At 39.7% G+C, this 13,979-nt stretch overlaps 1 protein-coding gene across 1 annotated transcript in view; it reads right to left on the bottom strand.

Annotated features, from left to right (window-relative positions):
- Positions 1-13,979, bottom strand: part of LOC135701904 (inositol-pentakisphosphate 2-kinase-like) — a 422,782-nt gene that overhangs the window by 28,150 nt on the left and 380,653 nt on the right. The window contains exons 6-7 of the mRNA XM_065222851.1: positions 9,386-9,535; positions 8,201-8,313 (exon numbers count right to left, since the gene is read on the bottom strand). Of these exons, the coding sequence (XP_065078923.1) occupies positions 8,201-8,313; positions 9,386-9,535 (263 nt within the window). The remainder of the gene's footprint in view (positions 1-8,200; positions 8,314-9,385; positions 9,536-13,979) is intronic.

Below are 13,979 nucleotides of genomic sequence, written 5' to 3'. Positions count from 1 at the left end.
AGTTGTCAATCCTGATAACGAAGCACTTACGGTTAGTCATATCATGTTATCTACAAGCTGTCCGGAATGAAGAAGCCCGTTGTGAATTTGGTCCAATATGACAGATTCGGCATCTGCCAGTGGATTGAAGCGATTGAAGGAAATGGTAACAGGATTGGAATTCGAACTGAAGGATTCGGCGTAGTGCATATTCTGTATATAAGCTGAACATTGTCGTCAACCATTCAAGACTAATGGACACCGAGATGATCCTGTGTTGAAACTCATCCACTCGGACTTGTGCGGTCCTATGGATACAGAGTCGATGGGAGGCAAGCCGAAAAGCAGTTGTATATTTCCTAAAATCAAAACGGAAGTGGTCGAATCGGTTCAAGACTACAAGGCAAACGGAAGAAAGGATTAAGCGAATTCGGATGGACAACGGCAAAGAGTACGTCAACCGAAGTTTTGGAACCTTTTTGCGGAAAGAAGGAATTCATCATGTGACGTATGTTCCCTTCAATCCGGAGCAAAATGGATTGGCGGAAAGGATGAATCGTACATTGGTCGAAAGAGCGAAGAGTATGCTGAGTATGTGCCGAAGGAGAAATGAAAGAAGTGGGACAAGAAATTTGAAACGTGTATCTTTGTTGGCCACAGTGAACCTTCGAAGGCGTATAGGATATACAACAGGAAGATCAAGCAGATTATCGTCAGCCGAGACATCATTTTTGCGGATGAATGTGAAATTAAGCGTTGTGCGTCAGCAGGTGATTCATCAGAAGACAATGCAGAAGAAAGTGAACTCGTTATTCAGAATAAACAAATCGAAGTCTATGATCAGACTAGACCAACTGAGGCTAAAGAAGAATCCAAAAACTAAGTTGCAAACGAAAATCTCCTGTATGAAACGGTCTACAACGATGCAGATTCGATGGTTGATGAAGACCTATAACCTTTCGTGCTCCCTCCACAACAAGAGGACCCACAATTGTTGGCAAGGCGCAGTGTGAGGGAGCACACTACTACAGGCAAGTATCGTACTTATATCATGAGCTGTAATATTCTTCCTGAAAGTTAACAAAGTGAAGACAAATTAGGATGGATCGTTAGAGCGATGCAAAGTCCGCCTAGTCATCAAGGGCTTCTCTCAGGTCAAAGGCGTCGACTGCAATGAAACCTTTTCACCTGTTGTTCGGTACGCCAACATTCGTTACCTTATGTCAATTACCGCAAAAATGAACCTCAAGATTCACCAAATGGATGCAGTGACGGCATTCCTGCAAGGAGATTTAGATGATGAGGACATTTACATGATTCGTCGACCCTACTTCACCCAGGAAAGTTTGCCGGGTGAGGAAAGCACTATATGGCCTTAAGGTAAACCAGTAGAGAGTATGGAACCAGAAGTTGAATGGTGAGTTGAAACGCATTGGTTTGAAGCGGTCCGCTTACGACACATGCGTGTACTTCAAGATTAAAGGTGGTTGCATGGTTCTGATTGTTGCTGTGTACGTGGATGATTTGCTGGTATTTTCGAACAACCAGCAATGGGTGGACATGTTCAAGAAAGAATAGATGACCAATTCAAAATACTTAAAATGCAGATGATCAGAGATCGTAATCGAGTGATGATAGATCAGGAGGGTTACATCAATAGTCTGCTGCAGTATTTCAATGTTGCTGATTGCAATGTGCTGCTGACCCAAAACAAAAGCTAATCAAATAGCGAATTTGTTTATTATCAGTGCGAACCCGAATTTTTTGTCAGTGCGAACCTCAACCTGAGCTAGGTTTTAAAAACAAACGATCAAACTGACGTTTGCCAGAAAACAAGCAGACCCGATCTTGATACCCGATCCAGGCTAGAAATGAATAATAAACAAATTCACAAATTCAAAGAGGCTTGTCATAATACCGAAGAGGGACGTAAGCCGATGAAAAATGGGCTGAGCGCAATCTACAAGGCCATATATTCGTTGTGCAGTCAACGCGGTCAATAAGTTTTGTCAGAACCCAGGAAAGGCGCATTAGATAGCAGCGAAAAGAATCTTATGATACTTGAAGAAGACGCCATCGATGAAGCTAACCTACTCGAAGCAGTCAGATGAAGGCTTTGTCGGCTACAGTGATGCGGATTGGGGAAACAACTCCGATACTCGTCGATCTATCACTGGTTACGTCTTCAAGCAATATCAGCGGTTGGAAGCAGGCTACAGTTGCTTTGTCTACTATGGAGGCGCAGTATATGGCTGTTTCGACGGCAACCCAAGAAGCTTAATGGTGGCATGGACTAGGGGAGGAGTTTCATGGATCATACCCATTGTGACAACCTAAGTGCTATACATCTCGCGAAAAAGGAAGTCGGATATTCATCCCGAAGCAAACATATTGATATCCAGCATCATTTTGTGCGAGAAAAGTTAAACCAGAACATCATCATACTAGACCACGTCTGAACAGATAAGCAAATCGCTGATGTTCTTACTAAGGCGATACCGACTGTGAAGCTAGAAGAAGCAATAAAGACCCTCGGAATTCAATAATTAACGATTAAGGGAGAATGTTAGAGTACCTATATAATCACTGAATTATTGTAATATCATAATAAAATAGCCATTCTTTGCTCAAACATCTTCCAAGTCAGTCCTACTTTCATCAGTGACAAGATTTACCTAACAGCTACACTTCCAGTCATCACAAGTCGGTTCCATTTCTCTTTTCTGTAAAATTAGTAAATCACCCATATTTCCATTCAGAAAAGTTTGGAAAATCAGCTAAATTTGATGTCCCATTCCATAAGAAGCAATAGAACAAAGCAAACTTTGTATGCGTTTTCATTGGCTTATTGATTAGTGCTATATAGTGGCTGTACATAGATCACATTCAACAACATCTGGTTTGATACATGCGATATTGATGCCGGGGTGCCCTATGGGCAGTATCTCCAGTCCAACTTTGTTCAACATATGTAAAGGGTGTCCACAGTTAAATTGCATCACTTTTAATAAACTGTAACATTTTGCCCTCTGGGTTAATTTTAATTAAATTTTGGGTGAGATGACCTCAGCGTGTATTGTTTACACTGCGTGAGTTTCATTGTAAAATTTCTAGTAGTTTTGAAAATGGAGTCGAAGGAACAGCACGTGCACGAGACAATTTTGCACACTCACCTCAACAACCCACGTCTTTTGCACCGAACCATCGGAGAGATGTTGGGAATCCAACAATCTACTGTTTTTCATGTCATAAAACGTTTAACTGTCGATCGGAAGCAAGCGAGTGCAAGAAAAAGTGTTCCATACTGCGTTGAAGATCACAAGCGAGCAGGACTACGTTCATTCAAGGTTCAGAAAGCACCAAACCGCAATGAACGACAGAAAAGGACAGCTAGAACGCAAGCATGTAAGCTGTACACACAAATGTTGACCAAACCACACTACTGTATCATGGACAATGAAACCAGCGTTGCCAGTATTCCAGATTTATCAAATATGTTCCAGATTTTTAAAATGCGTTGCTTTAAAAATATCACTACAATTGATGGACCCTCTAATCAATAAATAAAAAGCCAAACTTACTACTTGAATTACTAAAGGTCATCAAGGTTGGACATTATTGCACAACCATGCACAGTTGTATACACCAACTGCTCATTTGTTAATAACTTTTCACTCAGTTATTGAAAATTGATTTTCTTTAAAGTAATTGATAGATAAGGGTCATAGTTTACTATAGGTATGTGACGAACCAGCCAGTGACTGAAAGTCACTCTAATAAAGAAAAACAAAAATACTATAGATATGCAAAGAGTAGGTAAGTCTTAACATTTGAATAAACACCAATGAATTTTTATACATAAAGTCCGAGATGTGCAGCGAACATTTATTGATTTTTACAACGCATAAACAAATACAGTTTATTGCTAGAATAAAAATCTACTTTTTCTTACGTACCTATTACAAGCTCTAATTTTATTCTATCTACTGCTTCAAACATAACTGTTTTTTGAAAACTGTGTGCAAAGTTATTAGCAAATGAGCAGTTCGTGACCAAAACTGTGTAAACCTAGCATGGTTACAACATGTTTGCAATGGGTTGCAGAATCATGAAAATTGAGACATTGTCTAAAGATTATTGGCTGAAAACAATCTTCAAATTTAAAAAAAATATTGAGCCAGGATCTTTTTGTGTTTGGAGTTTTTGTTTAGTTGGCTATATATATATATATTTTTTTTTAAATCCTGGATTCATAAAAATAAAAATATTCAGTATGGATGAATTTTCCTAATTTTGGAATTTGAAGAAATCGAAAAATGTTCAGGATAGAAAACAATAAATTGAGCTTTGAAAAATTAGCTAGGTTTTTGAATTCGAAGCATGTTCGTGATGTTTTTAAGAATAATTAAGTAGATTTTTAAGGAGAATTTTAAAGGAATCTGATAATAATTAGCATTTTTTTTATTAAAGTACCTGTGAACATTGAGTTACCTTAGCAGTCTGAAATACTTTAGAATACTGAATTGCCCTAGATTTCAGAATTGTAAGGTATCTCTCAAAATAGTTTACAGTGAAGTGTGAGTATGGAGTCTGTGCAACCTCTGGTTGAAAACAGTGTCAATTGTCCTTTACAAACTCAGATGACAATTGCATGGAGATTTTGCGAAGAAAGTGAATAGTTAAAATTCGGAAGAGAAATCATAGAAAATTCTGAAGATGAAACCTAAGGAGAATGCTGATACGAATCGGGAGAATGATTTCAATGGAATTCTGTCCAATGTTTCTGTGGAGATTCATTTTTATCAAATATTTTAAGCACTTAGGAAATACTGAAGAGGATTTCAAAACAATTCTGATCTTACCTACAAAGCAGTTCAAAGGATAGGTCTGAGAAGAATGTGACGGTCATTCTGAAGAGCATACCAAGGAAATTATTAAGAATATTCCAAGGGAATTTCATAGAGAAAAATTGAGACAAAATTATGCCAATTCTTGGAATTTATTACCAGTTTGAGAAAATTGTGAAATGAGAGAGCAATTTATAAGAGATTACAAGAGATAATGCTAAGCACGCTTAGAATGTTCCTGAAAAAGTTTGGATATTATCAAGATTAGTTTAGGGGAATCCAGAAAAGAAGTATGATGAAATTCTAGGATGATTCAAACTGAACTCTGAAAAAAGGACGAAGATATTCAGTGAAGAGTTCCAAGTAAATTCAGGCTAACAAAAAATTCAATGATCTGGGACCCAGGAAAAATATAAATTCCATAATTTAGAATCATTTCAAGATCTTGAGAATTCAAAAATGACGCTTTCAGAATTTCATTTTAGTTATATAATAAAATTATTCTTTGGCATAAAATTATTTGTAATGATCACGTGGAGTTACCCGTAGTTTAGGTAAACTATGTGTGAGTACCACGATGTTAGGCTTTGATTCTCACTTCAGCCAGGAGAATTTTAGTTTAAAATAAAATTGCCTACTGGTCTACCGGGTGTTGTGAGTTGTATGATGTCAAGAATTAAATTTTAAGTCTGATTAACCTCAGGGTAATATTAGAATTATTTAGACAAAAAAAAATCTTCAAGACATATTCTGGTACTGCATGAAATAGTAAGGACTAAATCGACTATTAGTTTAAAAAATCATCCCATCAAAGTCGCTTGATTCTTTGCTGCTTCAGAATCCTGAAAATATTTTCTGCAGGATTTTACCAACAATTTAACTCAATTTTGAAATTAATAGATATTTAAACTTTATGGGTACACTGTGTCAATACTTAACTTAACTTTGAGATGATTTTAGCAATACTAACAAGTTTGCTTTATATAATTTTATAATTTTTTAAACATGGAATTCATAAACCTTCTGGTACTTTGAATAAATTTCAGATGATCATACTGACCGATGTTTACGGGAGATCAGCAGATCACTTTGATTTCAATAGAATTATGTTAAAAACAAGATTTTTTTGAGCATTCCAGATTTTTCCGGATTTTATATTTTAACTGGTCCAGATTTTTCTGAAAATGACTTGGCAATGCAAAAACAGATTCAGACAAATTCCGGGACATCAGTATGTGACAGCGAAAGACAAGTTCGATGTTTCAGAGTCCCTCAGGAAAAAGCAAGTGTCGATGTTTCCCAAGAAATTTATAATTTGGCAGGCGATTTGTTCGGGCGAAAAACGGAGCAAGCCTTTCGTAACAACTACAACTGTAAATAACCAAGTGTACGTATGTATGTATGTACATTAGACTGATGCAAAATTTGAAATTTTCGCTCCACAGTGCTCAAACGGTTCCAAATTGGGCCCTTATTAGCCTCCCAAAATTTGAACTCATTTTAACTGACTTGGCACAAACCATTTGAAGTTATATATGGGAATTACTATGAAGAAACTATAATTTCGGTTGATATCTATCTCAAAATTCATCAGCTCCCTCTACTTTAGAAAATAATAGCTGAGCTTGTTGAAAATTTTCTCATCTACAACTTTGGTGAAGACCACTTTTCGATCAAATGTAAGGAGCAAAAGTTATTAATCTTTCAAGTCACTGATGTCTTATGATTATGCTCAATCATCTGTTCAGCAAGCAACATTGGTGTTTATGGCGCGTAGAATAGAGGACAAAAATCATGGCTACTATGTCACACTGCAGAATACAGTGTTGCCCTCAATACAGTTGCTTAATCTTGCCATAAGATTATCAATCTCTTAAACAATTAATAACTATTTAATTTGACGTTTGGCTGAAAAACAATTTTCTGCAAAGTCGTAGCTGATAAAAATTCCCATAATAATAGCAATATAATTTGTTAACAGTACAATATGTTAAAAGGCTAGAAGACAATGAACAAAAAGTTTTGTTTTCCCAAAGTAATTTATATATAAACTTCAAATGGTTTGTGCCAAGTCAGTTTCTCACTAAAAAAGTTCAAGTTTTGGGAGGCTAATCAGGGCCCAATTTGAAACCGTTTGAGCACTGTGGAGCAAAATTTCAAATTTTGCATCAGTCTAATGTACATGTATGAGTGCCTGAAGAAACGACTGCTTCCGTTTATCAAATCACACAACGTTCCTACAATTTTTTGGCCGGATCTAGTCTCTTGTCAGTACTCCAAGGACGTTTTGGAGTGGTACAAGACAAATGGGTCAATTGCGTACCTATGGATCTACATCCCCAAGCACACTGGAGTTGCGGCCGATCGAAAGATACTGGGCTATAATGAAGCACGAACTCCGTAAGCATCCTAAAGTTGTCACTATCGAGTAGGAAATGTTGAAATCATGGTTGAAAGGAGAAAAAAATGTCGATTCAACCGTTGTACAAAACCTTATGGGTGGAATTAAAAGGAAGCTCACCGGCCCAAAAATAAAAAAAATATTTTCGGTACGTTTTTATTTTTCTAAAAATATTGGGAAAAATTATCAAAAATCCAAGAAAATCAGTTTCTTCCTTAGATTTTTGTCAAAAATTACATGCAAAAAAATTTTTTCTATCCCATCATGAAAAAAAATTGGACTCTCAGAAAAACCGAAAAGTTGATGTTTTGTGGTTTTTTGAGTCCAACTTTATGCCATAATGACTTATAAAACATTTATAAAATTAGAAAAAATGTGATTTTTTTAGATTTTTGATACTTTTTTTCAATATTTTTAGAAAAATCAAAACGTAATTATTTTTTTCGAAGCGGTGAACTTCCCCTTAAGAAGAAGATTCGAGCATTTACATTTGATTCTACGTAAACCAAGCATAGTATTACATTCCTTGAAAATTTCATGACAATCGGTCGAGAGACTTATTTTTAGCGAGTACTTCTAAGTGATGCAATTTAACTGTGGACACCCTTTACTTCTAAAACCTCCGTCATGGAGGAGACAAGCCCTCTCTGTTCGCCGATTACACTGCTCTCATCTACAAGGATTGTTTAATCAGAACACTGAGTCGATCTTCGATTTTGGACAGCGCATTTTGATCTTCAGGTCTGCTCATCAAGCAAATGTTCCCTCTTATCTGTCGAAAATCAAAACTGAGTCTGAAGAACAAGCTTGCTGTCTTCAAGCAAATCAACCGCCCAGTGATTGAGTACGGGCTCCCTGTCAACTTATGTCAAAGATTGGCTAAATCACTTGAAATGTAACAACAAATCTAACATCATAATCAATGGAAATAAAGCGTCATTTTGAAAACTACTTATCTGAAAGTCGTACTCACCTGTCCGAAGTCTTGATGCAGAAACGTCACCGGATCGAGCTTGATCGGCAGAAAGGCCACATCGGGATACAGTATTCCATCACATTCGTGGATTTCCTTGTCCAATCGAGTCACTTGTTAATTATAATGCACACGTCACAGCAGCAGACGAAGAACGAGAACGAAAGAAAGAGAGAAAAGTTTCAAAATTCACATGAACATCGGGGGGGATGCAAAAATTGGATTGAAATTGATGCAATCAAAAAATTACTCGTCGATATGGAGGCTGTGGAAAAAATCGAGAGTGAACGAACATGGTAGCAGACTCGATTCCATCGATCCGTTGCTCTCCTGGCCAATCCGACGCGGGCAGGTGCATTTGTTATCACTTATTTGCCTCCCCCTCGGCATCCCTCTTGCCCCTTGTACTTGCGGCTGCACAGCAATTCCGTCGAACTCGACCACCAGACTCCAATTAGAGGGAGAGTGTAGGAGAGTTTGGATTAAAGAAAAATACAACGAAAAAGAAGAGACGCGGTACAGATGGCAGTGGCCGCACTGGTGGTGCCATCGATCGACCGTAAGAGAGAGAGATTGGAAAATATAAGAAAAATTTACTTTTATGTAAATTTATGCATGGAAATTATTTTGATTTCGTTTCGTTTTGGATCGTAAACAGCCATAAATTCAGACGGTATCCGAACCAAATCGAAACCATTGCACTGGTAACTGGCTGCTGAGTTGGACAGAGCTATCAACAACTTGGCCAAGAGCTAGGCTGAGTAGTCATGGGCGGCTCTGTACACTTCTCAACGAACCCTTACTAAAAGTCCCTTTGGGTCACCCCCCCTGACTCCGTCAGTGGTAGTAGTTTAGTTTAGTGCTTTAAACTGCAATAATGTTTAATAGTGTAAACGCGTACGCTCGTAATGGCATTCGAGCAGGGCCACAGCACCGTTAAACGGAGTTTTATTGCATATATTGACGACTCCGCGATACGGAGCGAACGCAACACGCTGCTGACCAGGATTGGAAGGTATCGATCGAGATGTATCCATTCATGTGAAATTAAACATTGCAAGCAGAGATCCGGCCTGGTCGCGGTAACATCCATATCTGCCACACTTTTTTTTTTCGATTGCCAAAGCTATTGCACAAACTACACATCGGAACACAAATCCAATCCAATCATTCCAGAACTCTTACCTGGTCGGTATTTGGTTAACTTTTTGTTGAACGCTTCCAGGTCGTACGTGCCGAGGCGGCCCAGCTTCGGTTCGGGAACGTACCGGCGGGAAAAGCAGCTCGCAATCACCCGGAAATATTTGGTTAAGCCCTGCAAATCGATTGTGGGATCTGAAAGGGCAAAAAAAACATATTAGACGATGGATGGTAGATGTAGGGTAGGGTGGGGTAAGATGATCACGGGGACAGCTAGTACATTTATCAACTTATTTGTTTGTCGAAATCTTTTTCAAACCCTCACTAGGGGCTACATTGAGCTTGATGATATTAGCAAACAAACGAATAATTAAAACAAGTAGACGACCCATCTTGCCCCACCTTACCCTACATACAGAGAAACTGATATCGCTCGAAATGTTCGCTCTGGAAACAGTTTACAGTATGGATGTGGAAAAAGTCCCAACCCCCTAAGGTAAATTGTGAATCGAAGCACGGCAGGGAATCCAATTAGGCACACGTGATAAATCGGATGGAAAATATTGCCTGCCACAACAGATCCATATCCACGGGAAGGGCGTTTAGAAACGCCAAATTGCGACAGATCATCGAGAAATGATGAAATTGGAAAATCGCAAATCGGATTTTTTGCTGAAGCAATCGTGTCTATCGCAGGAAAAAAAAACGACTTCGACTGATTGATTGAGATTTATTCTTCGCTTCCAAGTGGCAACTTATTCATTACTCATGCTGTAGCAATAAGTCAGCCAACCAAACAATCAAACAAAGAACTTATTCTCCCAGGTCACGTTGCCTCGCCACACCATTGGTGGATAGCTAGTAGTTCATCGGTCGAAAATCTCCTAAAAAATAGCCTTAATTTGCTCGGATGGTTCCGAGTGGCGTAGGAAGGTAGAGTAGAAAAAGCTGAACCAAACACCGTTGGATGGGGCTGTGGATAATGATAAAGCGATTTACAAATAGGCTGCTTTGCCTCGGAGTGGTGATGTGGTGGCGTCCGGCTCTAATGCTTCCTACTTCCTACACACGGCTGCCAGTTCGGCACGAGAGACTTATTCCGTATTTAGTTCGATTTAAGCCAATACGATAATTCTTACGGTACTCACTGTTTATGGGATATGCAAATATTTTGGCTGCACCAGATTAGTTTGGAGGCCGTGCTACATATGATTCGGTAAATATGTTTAGCTCCGTTATTGATTTTTGGCAAAAATGTAAGTCATTTCAGGCCGGACAGCTCTGAAAGCCGATTTGTTTTTTTTTTAAATCTAAACTTACTAAACGCAGAAATACCGATCAACATGCACTTCATTAATAAAATCTGTGCATCAAAATGCATAAGAGAATTGTTGGACGCACAGTGGTCCAGAAAGTCATTATCTCGTTGAATTTTGCATTTCAGACTGGTGGTGTCTTATTAGGGAAAGTTTCTGTATATGAAAAGTCTCTTCTTTTGGCATTGACAGATCAATGATTAATCGACTTAGAAGTGAGATCCAAAATGGTTTAAAAAAAAAAAAAAAAAAATTTCAGGATTGGTGTGTTTGGCAAAGTTTTAGAAAATATCAAAACAAGAAACAACGCTAGGTGAATATTTCTTAATTTCATTGATATAAGGAATGTTTTTCGAGGAAAACCCAAGGGGTTAGTCACTCAGCACATTGTGCCGAAATTAGATTCAGCACAGCTTGGGCACATCCATCGGCACACATTCGGTGAACCTTCGGCATACCTTCGACACAATCCCGTAGGCATTTGATTGTTGTAAATAAAAAAAGGGGCACTGCTGGACAACTGTCATTGAAGTTGTTCACAACATTACGTGCTGTTTGACTGACTCAGATCAGCAGTTCATTTATAGATCCGTTGCTTTTCACATCACAAAAGGCTAGGTTTCTGGTCTGCTTTTGAGGGCATTATAAAACCCTAAGACACAGGACTTTTATTATCAGGTGAACACAAAAAAAAAATTGAATTTTGCACACCCACCACTTCCCGCGTCATTCTCAATCCGATTTATTCTTGCGATTTAAAACCAAAACATTCAAGGTGTCAGAAATACCGGGTTGCCAGGATGGATATTTAACAAACAATCGTAGCTTGCTCTATGACCGGCACAATCGGCACACCTGTGGCACACTTGCAGCACACTGACAAAAAAATGACCCTAGACTGTTGTGCGGAGTGACCTCCCCCTTGAGAAAACTCATTAATAAATGTTTTAACGGAAGAATTATTTTCTATACAATTCAACTGTTTTGTTACGCATAAATTTGATGAATATTATAGCTCACTAGTTCGCAAAAAAGGTAATTGTGTCACTTAATTACAATTTACTACCATTTTCCACCACAGCCCACGACAAAATCAATAGGAATAGAACTGTTTAAGTGCGTTTTATTCAACATTTCTTGCAAAAACATACAGAAACAGGAATTAGATGAGTTTTATTTAATGGAAAACCGTTCTTTTCGTATATAACATATTCATTGCAGTTCATATTGCTTCGAACTAGTGTCCAAATGGCAAAACATTCTTCAAAACATCAGTATAGGGTGGGGTAGGGTGTCCCAGAAAGTATAAGCACAGTTTATTATTCGAACAAAACAATGATAATGACCTCAAAATTTTTATTTCATATATATGCCAAGGAGCGAACTTTTGATTTGACGCTGCCCATGAGCTTCAGCACATATTGGCGATAAATTTGGCAATTTTTCTTCAGTCTTTTTCAAATTCTTCGATTGATTTCGCTGCCTTAAAGTGTTTCCGTAGATATCCCTTTGAAAGAGCCCAAAATGTTTCGATTGGCCGGACTCTCCTGACAACTCGGAGGATTCATCTCTTTTGGCACGTATTGCACATTATTTGCTTTGTACCAAGCTACCGTGTCTTTCGAGTAGTGACGCTAAATCTGGCCAAAATAGTACTGGACCATCATGTTGACGGATAATGGGCCGCAGACACCGATTCAAACACTCCCGAACGTAAATTTCAGTGTTCATCGTCTCCTTCGTCACAAGTGGCAAATGTTGACAACTTTCCACACTCACATATCGCTTGCCAAACCATGTCTTTCTTACTAGGGGCACGCTTACCTTACCAATCAGGCTAAGGCCTTGTTGTCTTCTGCTGTCCGAAGAAGTCGTCTCCACTCTACTCGATCCATGGCCACAGTTCGCCAGCCTCGTAGTTTGCGAAGGGTCCGCAGGTCACCTTCTACTTGGTCGATCCACCTTGCCCGCTGTGCGCCTCTTCTTCTTGTTCCTGTTGGGTCACTTTCTAGAACCATTTTCACTGGGTCGTCATGCGGCATTCTTACGACGTGCCCAGCCCACCGTAGTCGCCCAATTTTTGCAATGTGGACGATGGATGGTTCTCCCAGCAGCTGGTGCAATTCGTGGTTCATTAGCCTCCTCCACGTTCCGTCATCCATCTGCACTCCACCGTAGATGGTACGCAACACCTTCCGTTCGAAAAAAAAACCAAGGGCGCGTTGGTCCTCCACGAGCATAGTCCAGGTCTCGTGGCCGTAGAGGACCACCGGTCTAATAAGCGTCTTGTAGACAGTCAACTTCGTGCGGCGGCGAATTTTATTCGACCGGAGCGTCCTCCGGAGTCCAAAATAGGCACGATTCGCTGCCATAATGCGCCTTTGAATTTCTCTGCTGGTATCATTTTCGGCGGTCACCAGTGAGCCCAAATACACGAACTCATCGACCACCTCGATTTCATCACCGTCAATCTGAACTCGGGGTGGGAGGCTAACATTGTCTTCCCTAGAACCTCTTCCTTTCATGTATTTTGTCTTTCATGCGTTGATGGCAAGTCCAATCCGTCTAGCTTCAGCCTTCAGTCTGATGTACGTTTCCGCCATTATCTCAAAGTTCCGTGCCATAATGTCAATGTAATCGGCGAAGCCAAGAAGCTGGATGGACTTCCTCAACATCATGCCACTCGTGTCTATCCCAGCTCTTCTGATCACACCTTCTAACGCGATGTTGAACAGCAGACACGAAAGTCTATCACCTTGCCGTAGCCCCCTTCGAGATTCAAAGGGACTCGAGAGTGTCCCCGATACTCGAACAACGCACATCACTCGATCCATCGTCGCCTTGACCAATCGCGTCAGTTTGTCCGGAAATTCGTACTCGTGCATAATCTGCCATAGCTGATCTCGATCGATTGTGTCGTATGCGGATTTGAAATCGATGAACAAATGATGTGTGGGCACGTTGTATTCGCGGCATTTCTGCAGAACATGCCGAATCGCGAAAATTTGGTCCGTGGTTGCGCGGGCACCCATGAATCCCGCCTGGTATTGCCCCACGAACTCTCTTGCAAATGGTGACAGACGGCGGCATAGAATTTGGGAGAGTACCTTGTAGGCGGCGCTCAGCAGTGTGATCGCGCGGTAGTTGCAGCAATCCAACTTGTCGCCCTTTTTGTAGATTGGGCATACGACAACTTCTTGAAGATCAGAGGCCGGTAGCCTGTCGTCTTCTGCGCGTGCTCCAAGGTCTGTTGCCGTGCCACCTTTGTTTTCTGCTGCTTCACCGTTGAGGTGCTAATCATAGTACTGCTTCCACATCTCAAT

This window comes from Ochlerotatus camptorhynchus, unplaced genomic scaffold, assembly GCF_037179485.1.
Source record: "Ochlerotatus camptorhynchus isolate MF236.1 unplaced genomic scaffold, CSIRO-AGI_Acam_v1.1 ptg000179l, whole genome shotgun sequence".
NCBI lineage: Eukaryota > Metazoa > Arthropoda > Insecta > Diptera > Culicidae > Ochlerotatus > Ochlerotatus camptorhynchus.
Note: the sequence above shows the minus strand (reverse complement) of the source record. Positions and strands in the feature narration are given on the sequence as shown.